A 24,999-nucleotide genomic window follows, 5' to 3' on the forward strand; every position below is an offset into this window, starting at 1 on the left:
TAATGAAATCTGCAGCGAAGTAATTGTTGACTAAAACAATTTGTTTACCATCTCATAATTGTGTTTTGGGGTAATTCGTCAAGTGGGTAAGTCTGTGACGAGGATGACGGATGTTGGCGTGATGAAAAATACCAAAAAGAAATAGGTTAATTCTTGGTCGTGAGTCTGGATCAGCACGAGCTCGCAATAGCAGTGAAGTCGCGAAATTAGTGAAACCTTACTGAAATTCAGCAAAGTTTACAACAGCTAACATCTTACATTCTTGCTATATATATATATATATATATATACCTTGTCTTCTACCTTCGCTTGCCGGTGAAATCCTCCTATTTTGGTGATGCTGCCTTTGTTGTCCTGCACGTCTGACACCCCCTGACTTGCTGGAGTAACAAGTGAAACTATGAAGACTTCCTTCATACTTTTTAGATTTTTGGGACACAGAACGCTGGTTCTAGAGATGCTTCTGAACAAGCTGCAATTGATAGACCGCAAAGCGTTAACCTCGGTTACTCCCACATCACGGAAGTCCACGAGGAGGCGGGGCCCTCGGACGCTCCTGCATTTCGAACGGAGCTGGGATCGTCAGGGATTGTAACCTGGACGGATAAAACCTTGCCTTGTACTATGGAGCTGTCGGTTTTGTCCGTGGTAACTTTCCTTCTGCAGCAGGTGACCGTATCAAACATCCTGCTGTTTTCAGCAGTCTTCTTCTTGGCTGCCGATTATATTAAAAAGAGGGCGCCGAAGAACTTTCCCCCAGGACCGTTCTCCTGGCCCATTATTGGATGTTTACCATCCTTGGACTTCGCTGAGCCTCAGGTCGCAATAAATAAGGTAGGAAAATTTTAACGAGCTGTGACAGATCCACGGTTTTGTCTTTTGTATACAGAAAATTAGTTATTACGACGTTTCAATAACAAGTGGGCAGCAGCAGCGCAAGTTCACGTACTCCAAGGAGACTTTACAAAGTGCAGCTCGAGCCACGCTCGCGCAGAACAGACTTCGCACAGAGCAGCAGCGCGAGCTTCGCTCCACACCAGGAGCAGTAGTGCCCAGCTTCATTCATGCACTTAACAGGTATATATGACAGCATAACCTTTCCTCACTCATGGAGCAGCGGCGGCAGCGCGATACTCCCTTCCTGACGCTGCAGGTTAAACAGGGACAGGTGGCACACCTCCTTACACACCCAGATAAGGTATCAGGTGCAGCTGTAGTGTAAACTGTCCTACAACAGATGCCCTGCGGACAGCAGATGTGAAAGAGCATTTTGTCCTAGAAGCCCTTGAATCATCCCAAGTCTTGTTTGGTACACATTTTGTGTGCCTTCATCAGGATGGATAGGACTCAGTAGCACTTGATGGGATTAATAATGGCGGACACTAATCTTTCCCAATCTCCTAATAAGTTGGTAATTGTCACAGGTGATGCCCAGTAATTTTATTTTGAAGGATATTGGTTTTGTTTGGTATGATCAGGTCTTTTTGGTCGAATATAGGAAAGGGTTTATGGGGTAGTAGCTTAACAAGCCATTCGATGTTTGGTTGTAGCAGCAAGCTAGCATAAACTTGTGGCATATTTAGTATCATTTACAAATGAACCATTGCTTGTGTTATGAGTATTGTCTCAACCAACCATCAACTGAAGATGAATAGCATATATAGAAAGAAACGGCAAGCCAGATTCCAGGTCCTGTGAGGACAATCTGGTGAAAATAAAAAGTAGAACATTATATTAAGCTGCAGCGTGACCATACCATAATGTCAACTATGATAAAGAATGTGAGGACCAGATTTACAAGTCCTTAGTGACTCCTTGCCCCACATTAGCGTCAGATTTTTTTTTACTCTGATGTTGCTCAACGGGGCAAAAATCAGTGCGCCATATTCACAAAGTGGCGCAATGCATGCAGTGCGCCACTTTGCGGCTCCTTGGCCCACATTATGCCTGCGCCAAGCATAATACATGCAAGGGGGGCGTTCCGGCATTAGGTGGCCCTCAAAAATGGCACTGTGAAATCTACCAGATTTTATTGCACCATTTTTGGTGTTATTTTTAACACCTGCTTAAAGCAGGCATTAAAAAGATGCACCCATTGAAATCAGTGAGCCTCCTTGCACTTTGCTGCAATAGCGTAAACATTTTCGACACTAGTGCAGCAAAGCGCCACAATAGCCTAAACATTTTTTAATCTATTGGCCTAATGTTTGCCATGGTGCGCTGCTTTGTAAATACGGTGCATCCATGATGTCGTTAGGTGGCGCGCAAGAAATCTGGCGCATCACTACTGATGTGTCAGTTTCTTGTCAATCTGGGCCTAAATGTCACTGATTCAGTGAAAGCCCCCACTCTGGTCGAAAGTAGGCAACATTTGTTTAAAACAGGTAAAGTATGACATTAGGGGCCAGATGTAGCAAGAAAAACTTTTGCGACTTGCAAATTGCGAGTCATACCTACTCGCAAATTGCAGCTCGCAAAAGTGCATGCAGAAAGGTGTCTCAGACACCTTTTGCGACTCGCTATGGGGTCGCAAAGACCACCTCATGAATATTATGAGGTGGGTCGCAAATTGCGACCCCATAGCGAGTCCCAGCACTCACAGGGATGGTGGCCTGCTGGAGACAGCAGACCTCCATGTCTGTGACTGCTTTTTTTAATAAAGCAGTTTTTTTTTTTTGAATTGCAGCCCGTTTTCCTTAAAGGAAAACTAGTTGCAATTCAAAAAAATAGTGAAACCATTTGGTTTCATTTTTTCAGAGTAGGCAGTGGTCCTGCTCTGAAAAAATATTTTCAGCGACATTCACAAAGGGGAAGGGGTCCCATGGGGACCCCTTCCCATTTGCAAATGCGTTACCACCCACTTCAAGTCGCAAACACCCCTTCCTATTTGCGAGTCGGTACCGACTCGCAAAGTGTGACTCTGCATCGCGATGGCCGTTTTGCATGTCGCAAACTGCGTTTTTCGCAGTTTGCGACATGCAAACCGGTTGCTACATCTGGCCCTTAGTGAGATATAAGTTCGGCTTCTCTTTACTCTGGTCAAGATGAAAGTTGGGGTCTAGCTGCTTTTTTTTGTATATCGAAGATGTGTGTGTACAAAATGCTCTACATTTTGTCACAGATGGAGAGTTACGGACACGTCAGCACTGGCTTCTACTGCTCGTTGCCTCTATTAGTCATGGTCCAAGTTCCATGGGGGTTTCTTTTTTTCCTGATGGAGTTTGGGACCAGGAACTGTCTAACTGCCTGAGATCTTCATAGCCCTTGATGCAGTGCTTAATTTGCACAAGTGGTAGCTCTGGCCCTTATCATCGGGGAGCAGACTTACTTGTCTTAGTCAGACTTTTGAAATAGAGCAAGAGAAAGAAAGGCGGAAATTGGAGAAGGAAGGACGAAGAGATAGGTGTGAAAACAGTGACAAAGTAATAGAAAAGGATTATTACAATAACTTGATTTTAACAGTTCTGTCGACTACTGCTATAAATCTTGTATAAAACAAGCACAATCTGTACATTATGTTAAACTAGTAATTTAAAAAAATGCTAGAAAAAATGACCAAGTGAAACTGCCACATCTACAAAACAAAATCTACTATAAGTTTCTTTGCAGTTTAATGGGACGTGACATTAAATAAACAGAGGTTTTATTTGACAGCAGGTTTATTTGACAGTCTGTTGACAGCGATGTCTCTGTGCTTTGATTCAGACACTTCCTTGTGTTTACTTAGCACTAGGACACCTTTCGAGGCATTTGTTGCGTTCTACAAATTTGGTAATGTAACATTGCGCAACGTTGTAAAATCTGCCCATGCAAGGGTAAAATATTGTGCAATCCTGCAAGATCAAAGTACTAGTACATCTGCAGGTTAAGGTTTATGTATATTTTCAGCCATTAGCCCTAATCAATTACACTAGAGTGGGGGTAGAGAAACTAGCATTAATGCCTATTTGGGAGTTTAAAGACCTCAAACCTTAATTGTCAATCTGTCATCTGGTCCATATATGGAAATACTTCACCATCGTTCAAAGGATAAAAAGGTGAGTGATAGAGGACTTTTCTTTTTAATGAGCATAATCTCTTCTTTTACAGGTCTGCAAAGCTAAACTTTTCAGAGCCTGTTTAGAAGGGAACACATTCCACTGCCATATATATCCAACATCAGTAAGCAATGCTTAAAATGTTCAGAAGGCATACCCACAGTAGAAATATGTTTATTACCTGTAGGCCTGGGGAAGGGGAATGGGATGGGAGAATCTATAGACACTGGATATCGCCACTGGTTATCGACAGTCTGATGCAGCACTCTAATGACCATTGACATTTTTACATCATTACTAGATGTCCTTCTCAAGTCAGAAAAACAGTGTGAAGTCTTTAACAAGACTGCAGCCCTTCAGAACTATACAAGATACGCCTCTTAAGACAGAAGCAGCTGATCAACTAGTCTGTCACAAATTTGCAGCAACTCACATTGTTACTGGATATCTCTCCTGATTAAAATGCAACAGCTTAAAATGTCCTTCACCAAGTTGAGGGGGTGTAGTTTCAACATAAAAATGTACATTCATTATTCTCTTCCTCCGAATATTCATCATGCCTACAACCCACAACAGAAAACATGTAAGAAAGGGCGGCACAGCAACACTTCTTCAGGCGTGAAAAATAATTATGCAATTACATTAAAAGTGCTAACCATGACCTACATGTTTCGGAAAAAGTCTTCAACAGGACCATAGAGTCCACTTTATCCGAGTGTCTCTTAAGGCTGCAGTGACATGCACTCCTCCCAACTCAGTGGCTAATTAAAAAATACTAGAATTCCCACTTCAAATAAAGGTTTTGTTATGTCAGCTATTTTCATGTTGGTTGTTTCCTTCTTTGAAAAACAATGTTTTGTATAACCTATAAACAAATAATCCTATTCATTTCATATCAGTATGTTAATTATCGTATGCCAGCAAGAAAAATGAGAGCCAAAGAAAAACGGGCAACAATTTCTAATACAGCAAACAGGAACATAGTTGAAACACCTGGCTGCATGCATTATACAAACATCTATTACTTAATAGACTGGCCTATGGAAAGTGCAAATTCCTACAGGGTTATACGTATGCAAGGACAAATATCATCAGCATTTAGATGACCTCATGTTAGAATGCTGATTTCACCAAAAGGGTATCCGGCTTAAGTTGCATGTGAATATGTTGTTCACAAAATACAGGGTAAAGTACCCCATTTAAGTATACACTTTTATATGCCTTCAAATACATATTACACACCAATACACATCTTCTAAAGCTTATTATATTAAAGTAACTCTTCCCCTAGCCTGTTTACCATAAAGTGCATGTGCTGGTATTTCATATCGCACAAATGGAAAACAGGGTACCTGATTTGAAGTAAACATAACAATGTCTAACATAAAGTGCATGTGCTAGTATACATATTATAGCAAATTAACAGTTTTCCTAAACTATCTAGCATAAAGAGCATGGGCTTATATCTAATATTACACAGATTTGAAGTTAAAGTAACACTTCACCTAACTATTTAAAATAAAGTGCATGTGTTAGCATTTCATATTGCACATATGAAAGATAAGGTGCCTGATTTAAAGTGCATATTCAATAGATACAAGTTAAAGTTCCAGATCTAAGGAACATGTGCATTTAAAACCATAGAGTACATAAAATACTGGCATCATATATTGCATACATAGCTTAAACTTGATTTATCCAGATGTCACGTTCAATTCAATATCATGTCTATCATATTTGAGCTCCCCAAATCATATACATACTACATCTGTTAATATACTTCTCCTGGCACACTCCTTATCACATTCAGGTTTCATCATCTAAAGTCACAAAAATCAAACATATTTGACTACTTGATATTGGACAGTCTATCCCTACAGTAAAAGTCCAAGAATAAGCATTTTGTTAGATGCAAGTATAAAAAAGGGTGTAAAATAACTCCTCAGGAGAAATTCATAACAATTTGATTATATGGCCTCTGGGGATCTGTGTACCCATTAATATGATCTACTTAGACTCAACTCTTCGCAACATTGACTACTGATTTCCCCCTCTGTTTTTTGGCTACATGCTTGATGCCATAACAAATCGGGTCCTCTTTATTTCCATTATGTGCCTCCCAAATATGTTTTGCCACTGTATAGGAAACGTCCTTTTTTGTAATTGCACAAAGATGTTGCAGTATCCATAGTTTCAATTTATCTGTTGTGCTTCCAATATATCTTTTGCCAGAACTGCACTCTGGCGTGTAAACTATATGGGCTGTTTCACATGTAATATATTCTGTAATCTTCCTTTTCTGTCCATTTCCAAGTTCGTAAAATGATTTATTTAACCATTTTAACACGCTTTACAGCTGGAGAAGTTCCAGAAGCCACTCTGCCTCCATAGATAGTTAATTTAATGTTGGCATGTAACTTTGTGTGTGTAGATCACCCAAGGAGGATACTTTTCTATAGATTATTTGTGGCTGTTCAGGTAAAATCTTCCTCATATGTTCATCTGATCTCAATATTTTTCAATTATTTTTAAAATGTTTCTCAGAATATACTGGGGCACGTTAAAATCCATGATGTATCTCTCACACTCTTTTACGCTGGATATGTCTTTCATCTTTGTTGTGAGGAGGTTATACATATCCAGCTTATAAGTTGTGCTTGATTTCCGTAAGATAACTGTGAGAAATAGAATCATTGTTTAAAAAACAATTAAAGACTTGGATTTTTTCAGTACCAGACACTTGTTATTGTCCCTTAATTCTGTGAGTTAGTATCTTTCAGTCTTTCTTCTTATTCCTTTAAGTTGGGACAGGTCTTCTGCATAGCACCAAGATGCTCCTTTGAGAGTTATAGCGCACTTTATAAGTAGCATATTCATATTCATTCAGAAATTGGGTTGTTGGTTGAATGGGGGATGACTCCTGTTCAAGCAACAGCCACAATCCCTGTCAGGGTGAACCACAAAAGTCACAAATTTAACCTATGCTTAACCCTCTGTTAGCTCTGCACAAAATCAGTCAAGCTTAACTTAGAGGCAATGAATAATGTATTTATACAGCACTCAAACAGTAATAAAGTGAAAACACAACCCAAGACAAACATTTGCAATGCAACAGGTATCGCATTTGCGTGAGTTAGAGCTATTAGCGCTGTAAACTCGTAACCGTTCTTTTCTTGCTACACAAATTGAAAGAAAAAAACCGAGCGCGCTATGTAAAACCCAGCACGATCGCGCTGTGTGGAAAATAAAAAGATAAAGTAGTCCAGAAACCGTGCTGAAAACATGGAGTCTCGTATGTTTTCAGTAGTTGGCCGGTGCTCTCCAGGAGGGCTAAACACCAGAAAAGGCATAGCGTATGCATGTATGCTTTTCACTAATGAAATCAAGCGGATTAAAAAAAAAAACGCTCACGAACCAATGAAAGTGACAGGCGTGACATGGGCATGGTTAAAAGCCCAAAGAGAGATTACAACAGGGTCTGAGTGCTTGTGCGCTCAACCCTAAAAAAAAACAAACACCAATTTAGAAAAATAGAGACAATTGTAATGAATTGAAACAAAAACAACAAAAATCCAATCAGAAGAACCGGAGTTATGAATTTGTGAAGTTCAAGGTAAAAAGTAGTGCCTAAAAAATCAAAGCGACCACCATGGACATCTTGTCACGTCGACGGGTCAAAGTCGAAAAATATGGCCAACCGCGATAGAGCATGGCTCGAATACAAAAAGTGGATTGAGCCTGGTCGGCGCTTACCTCCAGACTTAGAAGAAAGTTTGAGGAAAATGTTCTGAGAAGGTAAAGTTCAGTGGGGTAAGGCTACATGTGGTGTCTGAGGAGGGAGCGTGGCCATCAGGGACGAAGTAGTGGTGAACAGCGGGACGAGGCAGGAAGTTGTAGCGTTCCAGGAGGTCTGATACTCCTTTGGTGAAGGACCACTGAACAGGATTTGCTGCATTAGAGAAAAATGCACCTGGAGTTGCCGCAAAGTGAGGGCGACTGGCAATGCATCTTAGGTGGATAGACCGTCAGGTTGGTCCTGGTCTCCTCTCGGTTCTCAGAGCAGTTTTTAGCCAACAATTCTCTAAGTCCCAATTTTAGGATTCTGGCTATCTGGGAACCTTTAGAACCACCACCAAGGGTCCAGGACTGGAGGGGCACCATTTGGGGAGGGTTAGGACTCACTCAGCCTCGGTCCAGGTGAGGGTTCATGATGGTGGGAGCCTTTTCTCTTCCTGAGGCTCTGAACAAGATGCCAGCAAAGAAGCCCTTGAAACCACTCTGGTAGTCAAGCATGCAGGTGATAAAGCAGGGCTCAAGTGGCAAGGCAGGCCTCTCAGGGTTCAAGGCAGACTTCAGGCAGCATAACAGTCCTTCAGGTGCAGCAAGGCGGTCTTATGAACTACACAGGGGTCCACGGCAGCAGACAGATCTCTGAGAGGCCTTCCATAGGTCCAGAAAGTAAACTGAAGAGAAGTTCTGGGGGTACCCTTTTTTTAATGGTGCCTTCTTTGAAGTAGGAGAAAGTTCTAGAGAATTCCCTTTGAAGTGCTTGAAGTTTCCTGACTCCCCTGTCCGGGCTCTAAGCTGGCTGCATAAACAATGCAGGGGTGACAAGTCCTTAATGTGAAGGCAGAACACAGTCTATTCAGTTGCTATTGGGGCTGCACTCAGCTACGCCCCCTCATCGTGCCAATTGATGGCCCATCCAGGCACACCTGATATCTCCAATGTGTGGCTGTCTGGGAGGAATTCTCAAAGTCCAACTGCCAACTATACCCAGTCAAAAGGCCTAATAGCACCAGACACAAACTAGCAAGGGCAAAAAAATGCAAAGTTTCTAAAAGAGGCATTTTCAAAATTGTAATTTAAAATCCGACTTTACCTTTAAAGAGAATTTCTAATTACAGTTTCATTGATATCAAATATGAAATGCTTACCTGTTCGCAATTAAAAGTTAGCACTTATTAAAATATAATAAGGCAACCCAACGATATCCTATGAGACTGGTAGGCCTCACAGTAGAGGAAAATTAATTTAGGAGTTTTTCCACAACCAGGACATGTAAAACTTAAAAGCATATGTCCAACCTTTTAATTACAATGCACCCTGCCCTATTGGCTACCTAGGTGATACCTTAGGAGTGACATATGTAATATAAGTGGAGTTTGAGGCTTGGCAAGAGTGTTATATTGCAAAGTCAAATTGTCAGTTTAAAAATGCATTCAGTATGCAATGGCAGGAATGGAACATTAGGGGCTACTTAAGTTGGTGGCACAATAAGTGCTGCATGCACACTGGTAGAATTGGATTTATAGGCCCTGAGTATATGGTACACCACACTACAAGCGACTTATAAGTAAATTAAATATGCCAATCAGGTATAGGCAAATTTTTCCATATTTAAGGGCATTTCTCTTCTGATCGCGCGATGGGGATGGCCTCTGATGAGGTCAGCGCACAATCGCGCACTGTCTTCAGACATCACTGGGGGCGGTGGGGTCGAGGTGGAAGGGGAAGCTATTCCCCTTCCATCCCTGCCCAGGGGAGGAGGGTGGGAGACCCATGGGGAGTGTGCAAGCCTTTACGTCCTGTACCCGGCCCCGCTGTGGGCCGGGTAGAGGACGTAACGGCTACATCCTTGGCACCCGAGCGATGCTGCAGAGGGCGTAACCGTTACGTCCACGGCACCCAAGGGGTTAAAAAGGTGGGGGTTTTGAGGGTTATCCTTAAAAAAAATGTAAATGATACATTAATAGTAGCAGTCGACACTGGTGGTAATTGGTCACAGTTTCCATAGGAAGAATTTATTTGTTTTGCTAATCACTTTTTCTACCTCTGCTCCTTCCTAGAAACGTTCAGGGTGATCTTGCAAGTGTAAGCTGAGAAAAAGAGGGGAGCTTTCCGAAGAAGTTTTCCCCGTTTAATTTCCGGTAGGAATTTTAGACAGCAATACAGAAAAAAATGGCTAAACAGAATTACACCAAATTTGGCAGATGCTAGATTTTTACTCAGAAAGTGAACATCTTTAGCTGCCTTGCAAGCCTCATGTTTTCCAAAAAGAAATCTTGAAAAAAATAAATATTAATATAGGGCGTCCCAGTTAACACTGTTTCACCTTGGGCTGTTGTCATGTCCCAAATTATACCCCCTCCCACCCCAGCAGAAGATATAGGTAAATAGACAAGCTCACTCCAGCCACTGGATGCCTCCCTTTTGAGTGTATTCATTTTGCTCTTGCACATGTACACACACAAATAGAAAATAGTACCCTAAAAATAGAAATTGTTAGTCCCTATGTATATTAGGGTTACAGCAACTATTTTCATAACTCTCAACAGATTTATTGTAAGTTACGATGTTCATTCCTCGCTATAAACCAGCTTTGGTATACCTTTTCTATTGAAGATGAACACAAGTCCTTTGGGTAACTAGACAGTATATGACATTTTTTAGGCTGAAGCCACTCCCCTCACAAGATTGCGATTGACATTGCAGTCACATGTATCTGACTTGAGAGCCCTTGTGTAATTTATTTGTGGAACTGCATCTGCCCCATTGCGGTGCTGTAAGAGTACTGTGTGTATGCAGAAAATGTGCCCCTCAAATTAAAGACAAAGCTTACACCCACTGAAACTAAACATCCAAAACAAGTTATTTAATTGCAATTGTATTCAAAGTGGATTCAAGTTCATATAAGTAGTAGAGCGTGATCACAAACTTAAAAAAATCAAGAAATATATTGAAGTCTATACTTTTAACTCATTATTGTGAAGCAGCTTTGTCAAATAATTAATTCTGTGTAAAACAAGCAAAAATGAAAAATTGCAAAAGTGTGCTTGCAAATTTAGATACTATAGCCACACAGCCTCAACTTGGAGATGGGTCATCTGAAGCAGCTGTTTCTGACTTGAGCTTGACCTATATTAACAAGTGCAACAGCAGTTTCAGGAAAATATTTCAATAATTTCGCAGTTGATTTGTGAAGGACCCCAAGTAAAGCTAGTGGAACTGCAACGTCATATAAAACTTTCAATGCTTTTGCATCTGAGTTGATAGGGACACCTAGTAATGACCAGTGGAACTGTGGCCTCATGGAAGAATGTTATGAGGGCCTAAGTGCGAACTGCCCCAAATAGCCAAAAAAAGGTCTGGCACCTGAGGGGGAAAAGGCCTGGCAGCGAAGGGGTTAATGTCTTGTCTGTGACAACACCTGCAGCACCTGTGCTCTTGCTTGACAGATTTTGTATATTACAAGGTGTTTGCAGCCCGCCCATTGCTCACCATTTGTTGGCTTCAATGTCACGCTTATTTGCTGCCTATTAATTGGCCAGCACATGCTTGCTTCACTCCTCTTTCTTCAGCTAGAGCATAGACCAAGTATTGATTGCTGTCCTTCTGCTGCTTGCACTGTGATTGAAGTACTATTTTTCATTTTTTCTTCCACTGTCATTATTGTCCCTGTTGCATTTTACCTCCCATCCCCCACATTACTTCTTCCCTTCCCGCCCTCATGCATATTATTGTATGTTGATGTCATTCAGTAGGATGTCTCTCTCATTTTCAAAGGGATATTTACAGCAGAAAACTTCCCTCATGTCCGGTTTAGAAACCCCCTCCCCAAAAGAGCAGTAACAATGTCTTCAAGATGGATGACCCTCTCTGACTCATATATCACTTTAGCTTAATTATTTATGTAGTTTTCTTCTCACCCGACGCAGCCTCAATCCCATGGCATTTCATGCAGATTGCACTAAAAGAGAGTCAATTTACCATGCACGGGGTCTTAATAGGCATGTAAATATTGCAACATAAACTTCTACATGTTATTGACAGTTTCTAAAATAATACCGCACTGCGGGGGGAAATGCTTTTGTGGAAGTAATTACATAGTTGAGGCGTTTTGTTATAATACTGCTATGTGTGCCTTTTGCAGCTTCAGTAACTGGGTTGCAGTGTGTGAGCACCTTTTCAGTCTGCAAACACACAAGGTGTGTGGGGTGGTGTAGGGGAGAACAAGTCTGTTGTGGCCTGTTCAATGTACACTGGTTAAGCGCTTGCCGTAATGCCGAAATGCAAGGGGACGTATGGGTGTAACAAGTGGCTAGACCTATGAGGGAGTTCCCTTTACGGACTAGGTGGTCTCATACACATTATAGTGTCATGCTTCATCATATGACCACCTAGCCCCACCCAGGTAAGGTGGTACTACCTGGACGGACTCAACCTCGTTGTTAAAAGAACTTCAGAGGGAGTGCTGAGATTTAATCTTGCTGGATAATACAAGTGATCCAGATAAGGGTAGTGAAAGATAAAATTACCATACAAATCACCTGTTTAGTTAAGAAATGTAATGTAGGAGTTTGTAGGTAAGAGTAAACACGGGGGTGGGGACTCCTTTGAGTATGAGTCAGGGGGTCTAAAAATGGGGACCAACATGTTTCTGCCCACAGTAAGAGCCAAAAAGGTCTGGGGCATTCATCAGGGTCAAGGATCCCTAAAAGTGAGGAGCAGGGTTGTATGCTCGTTGAGTGAGGTAAGTGCTCAAAGAAAATAGGCCTACCTGGAAAATGTAAGGGGTATGGCCCTGCGAAAAAATGGGGATTAGCCTCTGGTCTGGGAACTGACGGAGGAGGGTTGCCCCTTGTAGTCACACTTACTCCAAAGGCAGCAACATGATCGTGCACCTATGTGGTCCGTGTCCCAGCTGCTTTTTCTATCTGACATTTTAATGGATTGAGCGAACATACATGAATAGGCATGCTAAGTTCGAAGACAACAACCTATTGGCAAAAAGTGCCTGCACCATTTTTTTTAAAGAACTGAGGCCCGTATTTATACTCCGTTTGCGCCGAATTAGCGTCGTTTTTTTCGACGCAAATTCGGCGCAAAACTAACGCCATATTTATACTTTGGCATTAGACGCGTCTAGCGCCAAAGTATGGGCAAATAGCGTCATTTTTTGGCGTGAACGCCTTCCTTGCGTTAATGAGATGCAAGGAAGGCGTTCCCGTCTAAAAACATGACGGCGACGCAAATGCGTCGTATTTATACTCCCGGGCAAAAATCACGCCCGGGAGGTGGCGGGTCAAAAAACCCCGCATTTGCGCCACTATTTAACGCCTGGGTCAGGGTAGGCGTTAAGGGGCCTGTGGGCTCAAAATGAGCCCACAGGTGCCCTCCCCTGCCCCCAGGGACCCCCCTGCCACCCCTGCCCACCCCAGGAGGACACCCAAGGATGGAGGGACCCACCCCAGGGACATTCAGGTAAGTTCAGGTAAGTATAATTTTTTATATTTTTTTATTTTTATTGGGTGGCATAGGGGGGCCTTATTTGTGCCCCCCTACATGCCACTATGCCCAATGACCATGCCCAGGGGACATAAGTCCCCTGGGCATGGCCATTGGGCAAGGGGGCATGACTCCTGTCTTTACTAAGACAGGAGTCATTTAAATGGCGTCTGGGCGTCGAAAATAATGGCGCAAATCGGGTTGAGGCGCTTTTTTTTGCCTCAACCTGACTTGCCCCATTTTAAGACGCCCTAACGCCATTTTCCCCCTACGCCGGCGCTGCCTGGTCTACGTGGTTTTTTTCCACGCACACCAGGCAGCGCCGGTCTGCTAGCGCCGGCTAACGCCATTCCATAAATACGGCGCCCGCATGGCGCTTCAGAATGGCGTTAGACGGCGCTAAATTTTTTGACGCTAAACTGCGTTAGCGCAGTTTAGCGTCAAAAAGTATAAATATGGGCCTGAGTCTCCTCTAGTTTCCTTCCCGAAACAAGCATTTGCAAGGTCAATAGTTCTTGCACATGTGAGAGCTATTGGCTTTGCTAATGTCTTTTAGTCATGTTGAAGAGTAGTGTGTTGTGCTTTTTTTCCTTCCTGCATCATAGAGCTTTTTATTTTTATAACTTTCATAGCACTTTTTAATACCTTTTAGCCAAGCTGCACAGCAGCATTGTTTCTCTACAATATGGCCAAAAGACATCGACAAAGCCATAGCTTTCACAAAGGCAAGACCTCTTGGCTTGGCAAATGATTGTTTCGGGAAGAAAACTAGAGGAGACTGCAGTTCTTAAAAAAAAATGGTGCAGGCATTTTTTGGCAATAGGTTGTGATCTTGGAACTTAGCATGCCTATTCATGTATGTTCGCTCCACAAAAAATAAACATGCCCTTTCCACTATTGACAGAGTTACAAAATGCCCTTTCACCTACTGTTGTAGTGAAAATCCCCTTTTACCTAGTGTTGGATTGTTTTGCAGTATTTGTTTGTACAAGACAACAAAAACTAAGGCACACCTGTGAATGTGTTTCGCATGAGCTCCACTATCAGGACTTCATGACTCCATGGCTGAACAGAAGAAGATGGTAGAAACGTGTATTTTATGGATTCACAGTTATTCACTTTTTGCATATTTATTACCATATTTTCATACTGAATTGAAAGATCTTTGCATTAAAAAAATAATGATAATCACAACAGGTGGCTGGTGCATTTTTCAAAAGAAGACTGAGGGAGACAGAAAAGAAGGAATAACCATTACCCCCACAGTCACAACCACCCAAAAGGCAGCAGATTATGGTGGTGTCTATGCAATATTCTTTGTAATTAAACTCACCTCCTCACTGATAAGCTGTGCTGTCTGACTGTGGAAGACCGGCTTGCATGTATGTTTGCGGCTCAAGTTCTACTTGTCAGCAAGATCAGCAGTGTTCCACTTACTTGTCAGCATGACCAGCAGGGACAAATGACCTCCCGTGAAGACTTCCCTGAATGCAGCAATGTGCTGATAGATGCTTGTGAGCTCTTTGCTTTGGGCCCGGCCACCATCCACCTTATGATCCAGGGAGGTCTTAATGCTCCACTGAATGCAGTAGCAGTATGAACTGAGGAATTCGGAAGACCTGTATCTCTCTTTATTGTCCACAGGTCCAGCTCAAACCGGATTTTTCAAAGGATTTTTCTACCCTGAGGTGAAGTTTAATGCAAACATGAAGCACCTACCATTCCATATCAGATCAGGGGAACCTGAGCAACCCTATGTATTTGTAGTGATCATTTTACTCAGGATGGCTCCTTACATTACCTCCCTGCTGCCCCTTCTGAAGAATTAAAATCCTTGAAGTTTAATGCTTTGCAACTCTCTTATGGTTATTTGGGACTAGGTACCTTTCTGTCAGTTAAAAACATAGTGGTGGTGAGGTGTGGGGGAGAATGCAGGGTAACCCCAATAATCCTCAACTAAAGAGATCTTTGGGATCTTCTTCTGCGATCAGATCCAAAGGAATTCCTTAACATCTTTACTAATCCCTAAAATACAGCAGGAGAAGCAAAGGACTTTTTCTGATCACCAGGACTCACAACAGGCCTCCTTCTCTCTGTCAAGGTTATCAGAGGGAGAAGGAAGAATCTCTTTACCTGAGACCGATTATGAAAATGACCTGCTCTCTATACAGGCATAGATATTGATATAAATAGATTAAAAAAATGAAAAAAAAGAAGAGAGGGGAGTAAAAAGTTTAGCTCTTTGTCCTAGGCATTGGAAGAAGCCATTACTGATTTTTACACCAAATAGTGGTCTGACCTCTCTGATGGAAGTGATGGTGAACCTCAGTGGGATCATACTGGGAGTGACTTGATCCCTCTAAATAATCAGGAGAATTTGTCAGATTTCATCATAATTTAGAAATCACACCCGATCTCAAGTGCTCATTTATTTGAAGCTTAAAGTTAAAAAAAAAAAAAAATGTTATTGAGTTTTTCACTCTTTAAAATGATGAAATACAACGCAGGGCTAGAGCAGACAAGCAGAGTCATATTTTGACCAAAAATCAGACCCTATACACAAAAATGCTTAACAATAACGTTTCGAGTTTGCACAAAGGTCTTATATACAATAATCAGATTTTTGAATGTAGATAAATGTTCTCCTCCTCGGGGATTGAACTTAAACTTCAAATGTTCATCAAGTTAACTCTAGCAGCCTTTGAAGTATGGCACTAAGGTGGTCATTACAACCTCGGCGGTCTTTTTACAAGACCGCCGAGGGACTGCCGTGCTGAAGACCGCAAGTGCAGGCGGTTTTCCGCTCGGCGCATTATGACCGCTGGCAGCCCTCCGTCCTTTTCCGGACGGAGAGCCGCCAGCAGCCATACTGGCGGACGGCGGGGAAGTGGAGGTAGCTCCACCTCCACCGCCCCGTCAACAGAACACCGCCCACCGAATCACATCCTGTGATTCGGCGTGGCGGTGTTCTGTTGATGGGGTGCTGATAGTGCTCACCGCCATGGATTTCATGGCGGTTCCTAACCGTGACGACCGCTGGGCTGGAGACCCTGGTCTCCAGCCCAGCGGTCGTCTCCGCCCTGGCGGTCGGATCGGAGAAGTGGCGGATGACCGATAATTCCAAAAAGTTTACTGCCAGCCTATTGGCGGTAAGACCGCCGCTTCTCCGCCAACCGCCAGGGTTGTAATGAGGGCCTAAATGTTTGAAATATTCCCTACCATACAGTATGAAGACAATCTTGTGCCTCCGCTCCGCATCTGAGGCATTCAGGCTCTGAGCCCCTCTGAAGACGCCAAAGACGTACCAGAGTCAGATACACCCTATGTAGATATTTAAAGTGCATTAGGTGCAGCCTATTCATGATCACGATCTCTCTTGGGGCCATAAGGGCATACATCTATTTCCTGTTGTCTGTTTTTCCTAACTCTACCTCCTGTTTATCCCGTAGGTTAGTGAATGTGTCGGGAGAGTTATTAATCAGTGTTTTATACGTTGATTATAGCTTGCCAGACAGAGAGAGGGGATATCCTCAATTTAACCTCCATTAGCCTATATTTGGGTAGATCTTTTCTTAGATTGACACTCGAAGAGTTCAATTTAGACTCATTTAAATTTTTCGATTTCGTGAAGAATACGCATAAGAAAGTGGCACTGCGATACAAATTCTGATGGATGGTCAAACCGATAATCTAAATCTTCTCATTGGTAACTCATTGGTAAGTGTATCAATAAGGTCGGAAAACATGTCTCCTTGGGAAATATTTCCTAAAGAATAATCACGAGCAATTGATATCTGAACCTTTCCTGTGTTAAACTACATCAGCATTAACATCTGCAGAACCTTTACAAAACACCTAAGAGAATATTTTCTTGAAACTTAGAAACTCCCCTCTGTGTTTTCGCTGTCTGAATACTGAGGCTGACATGTTACAGATATTTGTCATATGCTCCAGCACCCATTAGTACTGGAGTTAAGAGTTTAGAGAAATTAATAGTGGATTAGAAACTAACATATCTTAACGACTTTGTAGTCCTCTCTCAAAATACCACAACATCTGCTGGCTTTATCTATCTTGCTATTGTATTCACGAGATTGTGCATTGCTAGGGCTTGACTCCAACCCAACCCTCCCGATTCAAGAGAATCATGGAAGAAATGTGTTTTTTATATGAGACTTCAAAATGTCAATTTTTCAAACTAACCAAAGTCATTATCGGTTATTGGACACTTGAAACCCAGTGATTTATGGGTTGCAGATGGAGGTGGGTTGGATACTGAAGGCTCGAGGATGGCTCAAGCCAGAGGCCTGGCTCTGGCTCACCTCGAGGGCCTTGCACCAAAAACTAGTTAAGTTTTCATGTGCTCCTGCCTGCTAACATACTCTAACCACATTCTCATACATTAAAAATAAAGCATAAACCTTTGATGCTAAAAGATAGAGAAAATGATAGCCACAGAGTGTCTGAACTGCATAATGTTAAAGCAGAAAACCAGCTTCCCAGCTCGATTAAATTGCGAGATCCCACGGAAATATGTTATTTCTCTAAGTCTCCTTTTTTATGTTTTCCCATATGCGAGCACCTTCAAATAAGTCTGTTTGATTTAATAAAATATAATGTTGCTTCATGAATAATAACTATCGAGGCTACATATTGGTATGATTGACAACTGGCTTGCCTCTTAGTTCACCAATGGCATTGACACCAGGGTGGGTCTTAAGTTTATGTTTTTAAAAGAAAATGCTTCTGCATGTTAAACTATACTCATTTTTGAATTTTTAAGAGATGTATCCATATTTTTACGTGTTTGTTTCATAATTTACTGGGTAACTATTTTCAGAGCTCAGCTCGTGCACAAGCCCTTAAAGGAAAGGACTCCTGGCTCAGCTCTGGTTCGGCTTTCCTTGTTACTTTGTTGGCTCACCCACCTCTAGCTGCAGGCATTGTTATCATCTGGCTGACACATGAGTTCTGTTGAACACTCTTTGCACTTGTCTCTTATGTAGATCTATTTATTCTTATGAACTTATGATGCTGCTGTTCATTTTTTCTAATTACAAAAGACTAATGAAAGGGATGGGGGAATTGGATAGTGTCTCATACTTGTGCTTTAACATTACAATCCCACCTATTGTAACCATAGATGGACAGATACGTGTTTCATATCTTCTAACTAGTTTATGGCACTCGCAAAAGTTAAACTGAGATTTCTACATGAATATAACCTCTCCACCTGATTTCTGCCCAAATGCCAGGAATGGTTCTTGCAATTCCTCCCAAAAAACTGAATAATGTTTTTGTAAGATTCCTTCAGTGTAGGGGACAAAATGATACAAACTTCCCTCCCAGCCTGAGTTTTAAAAAAAACTTTGTGCCATTCAGCACTCCATGCACACTGACATCACCGAGAGTGAAAATGAAAACTCCTGGAGTCTTTTAACTGCTTTCGCTGTGATCAGTGCTCAGGGCATAATTCAGGGACAGATCACCACGAACGAGGTACTGCTGGAAAGATGGCTATTCACAGGGTTTGTGCCCTCCAATCTTCCCCTTAGGAGAGTTGGGAAGCCTATCTTGTACCATCTTTTTTTTTTAAAGAGTGAGGTGTCCAGCCTGTCATGGCATCAGGCTGTTCTCTCTTTATGTCTTTTTCAGGGGACCAGAAAGCACTCTAGACATTCCAAGTCCCTAAAAAGCTACAGCACATAGTTCTTCCATAGCTCATGAAGCATAGGACAGAGGCAAAGTATATACTCACTTGTTTTACTGTGCAGCTACATAAGCGACATAGTCTGTCTGTTTGAGATATAAAACTCAAGGTCTTTCCAATTTGAAGCAGTGGTACACATGACTTATGGAAATGCAGAAATCTACCTACAACTGTGGCTTTAAAAAAATATTGTTCAGGCAGCGTTGCCTTATTAAAGTAAATTTAGCAGACGTTTCCCGGGAAGGAGATTTCAGGAATTGTAGATTTTATAGCTATCTGTTATTCACCTGTATACATCACTTGCATATTATCCCACATTTCCAATTAATAGCACCAAATATTCTAAACAGTTCTATGTTTGCAACAGCAAAATATTTAGCAGCAGTTCTATCTTTGCCTTTAAATATGTAATCACTGTCAGTTTCAGAAGAGCAAACTGATGATCCACCAATATGTATTAAAGTGGACACAAAACAGATATCACTACCATATGACATCTTAGAGCAGAAGGAATGTAAAAGAACAATAATTCCATAGCTCCCAGGAGACCTAGGTGAGGAGGAGAGAGATGACAAGTGCGAGCCAAAGACGTATATTTTGTCTAATCAGTGACAAAGAAGTCATTCATCCATGGGTGTTCTCCATGTCTTATTTCCTTACCTCTTCTAGAGACACAAATCACCTGAACTAAGTTTTGCCTACCAGCTCTTCTTAGGCACATAATGTAACTCTTTGCTTGATGTTATGACAATTAAAAAGACCCCCAAAAAAGAAGCTGCTATGGTGAGTCTCGGACATTGCTACTGGGGCTGATTTACTGGTATCTCCCTCCCTTATAATGTGAATTGGACATATATCCACTCATAAGAAGAAGTGTGCCTGTAATAGTTATGTGTTATTTTTTTCAGCAGGCCTAACTGGGTTCCTGAGGTCAGGCCACGCTTTTTTCGATCGGCTTGAACTTGTGACTTTGTCATTGTCCACAGCAACCAGATATCCACAGTTGGTGTTTTATGCCTTTTCTGCTATTTTAAAAAAAATCTTTAAAATAGGATATCTCTGGTTCTACTAATTGGATTTTTTTTTTATTTAGGCTTTGTTTCATTTATTCAAATCACTTAGTTGTGGGCTACTTCCGTAGTGTGTTTTCACTGTGTTACTGTTTGAAGTGTTGCACAAATACTTTACATATTACCTCTGAGTTAAGCCTGTCTGCTCTGTGCTGAGCTATTTGAGGGTTGAGCACAGGTTAATTTAGGGTTTGCTTTTGACTTCACCCTGAGAACAATTGTGGTTGTTGCTTGAGAACTCTTTCACCACCCTCAACTAGGAACCCAATTCCTTACAAAAAGTGTATCTACAATGGCAATAGTTCATGATTTGCTGTATTTTCCGGTAATGTCTGCACTGCTGCTGAACAGAAACAAGAAAACTTTTTCTCACATAGCTGGCCACTGCCTGTGAGTGGTGCTACAAGCTGCCTTGTTTTTTCACTATCACAGACCCAAGAAAGAATCATGGACTCCACGTTGTGTGCCAGGCATAAACCAGTTTGAGTACCAGTGTCAGATAAACGCTCAGGTGCTCATACCTGTATGTCACTAGCATATACCTGTGTGCTGTTACTTGCCATATGAAGTCTGTGGCAGTGACAACAAATGCAAATAACTTGGAAGAACATTTCATTTCTGACTATAAGAGTTTTTATCTCTGTGTATCATCCCATGATTTGGCAGCCTGTGCCTCCATTTTGGACACTTGGTTGCACTAGCTCTGCTCTGTTAAATTAAGAAGCGCAGTTATGTGGAGTGGAGTCTGCTTTTCCAATCTTACTCATACTTTAGTATACGCTCATGAAATCAGGTCCAATGCATGCTGAAGTAAAATAGCAGTGTTGTTAGTATACATGATGACATACTTTTATGGAGTTGTAAAATGTATGTAATAAATATACATTTGTGAATGAGCCTTTGGAGTCTTATGTGCCTCCTTATGGGTGTTAAGAGCCAAATGTGATTTTAGAAACCAAGTTGGTGAATATGTCAAGTGGCAGTTTGTTGCCTGCTGCTCCAATAAAAAATAATAATACAGAAATATCTTTTAAAATATTGGATTTTGCTAAAAGTGTACAATGTTATTTAATATCTGAGTAAAGAGGTTACTGGTTGAGTGTGGTGTTTAGAAAATTTGATAACATTTTGATAAATTATTTAACACCAAGACAGCAAAAACCAGTAAGAACCAGAGTTATGAATTTCAAATGTTTAAGGTAAAAACTAGACCCTAAAAGATCAAAGTGCCAACTGCGGACATCTACTCGAGCAAGACTGGGTCAAAGTAAAAAAAATATGGACGACCCCAATGGAGCAAAGGTCAGATACAAAACGTGGATTGGTCCCAGTTCAAAGAAGTTTCACCAAACAGTCTCTGAATAGGTAGAAGTTGAGCTGGCAAGCTGCAGGTGGTGCCTGAGGAGGAAATGTCGTTGTTGAAGAGCCGTTAGACGAAGTCACGGTGAAGATTTTCATGTTTGGATGTAGTCTTTTTTTTGGAAGTCTAAAATCTCCAGCAGAACAAGACTGGATAGCCAACGAGGGCTTCACAGGGCTGATACCCCCTTCTGTGAAGGATCTCCACACAGGATTTGCTGCTGCGGAGAAGAACGTAGCCAGAGCTTCAGCTCAGTCAGGCTGACCGTCAGTGCACCTGTAGTGGATAGATGAGCAGGTTGGTCCAAATCGCCTCAGTTCTCTGAGCAGTTTTTAGACAAATTTTTCTAAGTCCCAAGTTTTGGATTTTGCCTATCTGGGCACCTGGGACTAAGGAGGCCCCATTTGGAGGGTTGGGACTCACTCAGTCTGGTTTCAGGTGCAGGTTCATGATGGTTGGAGCCTTTTCTGTCCCTGACGCTCCGATCAGGTGGCCAGCCAACTAGCCCTTGAAGTCACTCTTATAGTCCTGGGTTTAAGCAGTAGAACAGGGCTCAAGCATCAGGGCCGTCTTCTAAGGGTTCAAGGCAGGCTTCAGGCAGCAGAGCATCCCTTCCAGTTGAAGCAAAGCAGTCTTCTGAAGTACGCAGTAGGCCACAGCAGCAGGAAGATCTCTGAGAGTCCTTCAGCAGGTCCAGAAAGTGAACTGAAGAGGGTCCTATTTTTATACTTTGTCCCTTCATTGAAATGCCTTGAGAATTCCCTTTGAAGTTTTTAGAGTTTCCTGCTTCCCCTGCACCTGTTCCAGGCTGACTGCAGGCACAATGCAATGGTGACAAGTGCTTTGTGTGAAGGCAGGGCACAGCTTATTGATTTGCAAGTAAGGCTATGCCCAGCTTTTCACCCCTATCCTGCCAGTTATGGCCCATTCAGACGCACCTAATCCCTTTAGTGTGTGGCTGTCTGGGAGGATTGTAAAAAGTGCAGCTGTGAATAGTCAGGAGACCACAGAACAGGCTACATTCATCAAATAGGGCTTGAAAATGCCAACATTCTAAAAGTGGCATTTTCAAAATAAATTGTAACTTAAAATCCAATTTTACCATTTAAGAGGATTTTAAATGAATATTTCTCAGACACCAAACATAGAATGTTCACCTGTTCCCAATTACACGTTAGCACTTATTTAATATAATAAGGCAACCCAATGTTATCCTATAGGGGAGGGAGCACTCACAGTAGTGAAAAACTAATTTAGGAGTTTTTGACTACCAGGACGTGTGAACTTTACAAGCATATGTCCAACCTTTTAATCACAGTGTGCCCTACCATATGGGCTACCTAGTGCCTAACTTAGGTACTACTTCAATGCATTAAAATGGGAGTTTAAGCCTTGGCAAAGGGATTATATTACCAAATCAAACGGGCAGTTTAAAACTGCATATAGGATGCAATTGCAGGCCTGGGGTATGTTTTAAGGGCTACTTAAGTGGGTGGCACAATAAAGGCTGCAGGCCCCTTGGTAGCATTTTGTTTACAGGCCCTGGGTATATGGTGTACAGATTTACTAGGGACGTATAAGTGAATTAAATATGCCAACCAAGTGTAAGCCAATTTTACCATATTTAAAGGAATAAGCACTTTAGCACTAGTTAGCAGTGTAAAGTGCACAGAGTCCTGAAGCCAACAAAAATGAATTTGGAAAAAAAGGAGGGTGAACGCAAGCAGGTGTTGGGGCATGCCACCCTAAGACTGACAAATCTAACAATAGTCTCAAAGTTTTGAATGAGGATGAAGATTTTGTTGGTAAGGCTGCAATAAGTGGTAGAAAAACAAGTTTGGTTAAGTAAAGGCAAGTCTTTTTATAGACCATAATTCAGGAGGTATTTTATTTAAAGTTAAATGCTTTAGGATTGGTTCAAAAACAATATGACCCAAGTGTAACCTTTGTACTGCATATGGTCAGGTGCACTTTAAAAGTATTAAATTGATCAGTTTTGAAATAGTTATTATTGTTAGCAGAACAGGTAATTTGGTTAGGTATTGGGTGGAATGTAAAACAAATGGTAACTTTGATCCTTATAGCCTCCTATAAGTCAGGCAATGTCATGAGTAATGTCGAGCAAGGTCCTATTGCATGAGCTGAACTATTTAATTGGGAGAAAAAAAGAGCCACCATATATACTTGAGCCAGGTGATGCCTTCAGTATAGATGTATTATTAAGTGTGGATAAGGAGTTGTATATCCCTCCTTCTTGAAAAATTGTGGTTGATGGAAGGAATCTTGAGATTTTGGCACATTTGTGTTCTCCACTTAAAGTTTTCGTCTGATGCATATTTTTAGGAGCTTTAGCATATTACAATTGCTTTAAAATAATTATACAAATGTATGTGCTTTGGATGGATCCCATTTCTTTTTGGTTGCACTGTCTTGTTTGAAAACAGCAGAATTACTGCAAAGGTTTATGTTGCCATTGATGCTTAAGTATCAGCAAAGAGTTAAGTCTTAAATTGCATGAATTTTCTGAAGGTGTGATTGAGCCAGCCACTTCACCAATTGTTTTGATATGCAAAAAGTCTGTCCATTTAAGAATATATGCTGATCCAAAATCAGTCAAACAGAATCTGTCATTTGTTATCCTTTCATTAGAATTCAGGAGCTGTTGGCTGTTTTGTAGTGTTCATGGTATTTTCTGCCTTGGATCTCAAAGTAGCCTACGCTAGAACAGCATTCTTAACCTGTGGTCTGGGGAACCCTTGGAGTCCACAACACCCATTCAGGGGGTCCATGACTTCTTATAAAATTAAGTAATATCAACAAACCAATAAGGTGTATAAATAAAGACGCAAATAGTGAAAAATGAAAATTTTAATTTTAACAATTTAAAAAGTTCTGTAAATGTGAAGAAATGTAAAATTCGAGGATACAAGTTAAGTTCATATCCTTATATTGATTCATGGGGGCAGTGCAAGTGCCTAAAAAAAACCAGTATGAACGGTGGGTGGCCTCAACTGAATTTAGAAAAGCTTCAATGTTCCATTTAATTTTAAATTCATATTTTTTTATATTTGTTTGCAAATTAAATACAGTATTTCATCATTCGTGTATTTGTTTGATGAATGCTTGTTTCTCTATTTTTTGTACTGTTTTACAGTTCAAATCATAGAAATGTCTTAGAATGGGGTCTCTGGCTTTAAAAAACTACTCATTGTGGGGCCCGGTTTCCAGTAATGATTCAGTGGAGGTGCCTGGGTTCCAGTAATGATTAAGTGGGAGTCCACAAAAGTCAAAAGGTTAAGCACTACTGCTTCGGAATGTGGACATTTTGCTACTTTTATTAAACTAGATAGAGGTTTTTGAGACATGGAATGCTGTTTGGGTTGGCTTCTGCCACCTCTGTGTTCCACAATCCTACACTGTTTATTTGGAATAATGGTGGGGATGGTTCCCTTCCAGTAAAAAATCCTGATGTTTGCTCATACCATAAAATCACAATCTTAGATTATATTTAGTTTTCTTGGAGGAAGAAGGGAC

The 24,999-nt window shown here is 41.4% G+C and overlaps 1 protein-coding gene across 1 annotated transcript in view; it reads left to right on the top strand.

Annotated features, from left to right (window-relative positions):
* Positions 1–547: 547 nt before the first annotated feature.
* The window catches only part of LOC138293370 (cytochrome P450 2J2-like), a 244,243-nt gene continuing 219,791 nt past the window's right edge, over positions 548–24,999 (top strand). The window contains exon 1 of the mRNA XM_069232566.1: positions 548–834. Within this exon, the coding sequence (XP_069088667.1) occupies positions 625–834 (210 nt within the window). The 5' untranslated portion in view covers positions 548–624. The remainder of the gene's footprint in view (positions 835–24,999) is intronic.

The sequence above is a fragment of the Pleurodeles waltl genome, chromosome 4_2 (assembly GCF_031143425.1).
Source record: "Pleurodeles waltl isolate 20211129_DDA chromosome 4_2, aPleWal1.hap1.20221129, whole genome shotgun sequence".
In the NCBI taxonomy this organism is placed as follows: domain Eukaryota; kingdom Metazoa; phylum Chordata; class Amphibia; order Caudata; family Salamandridae; genus Pleurodeles; species Pleurodeles waltl.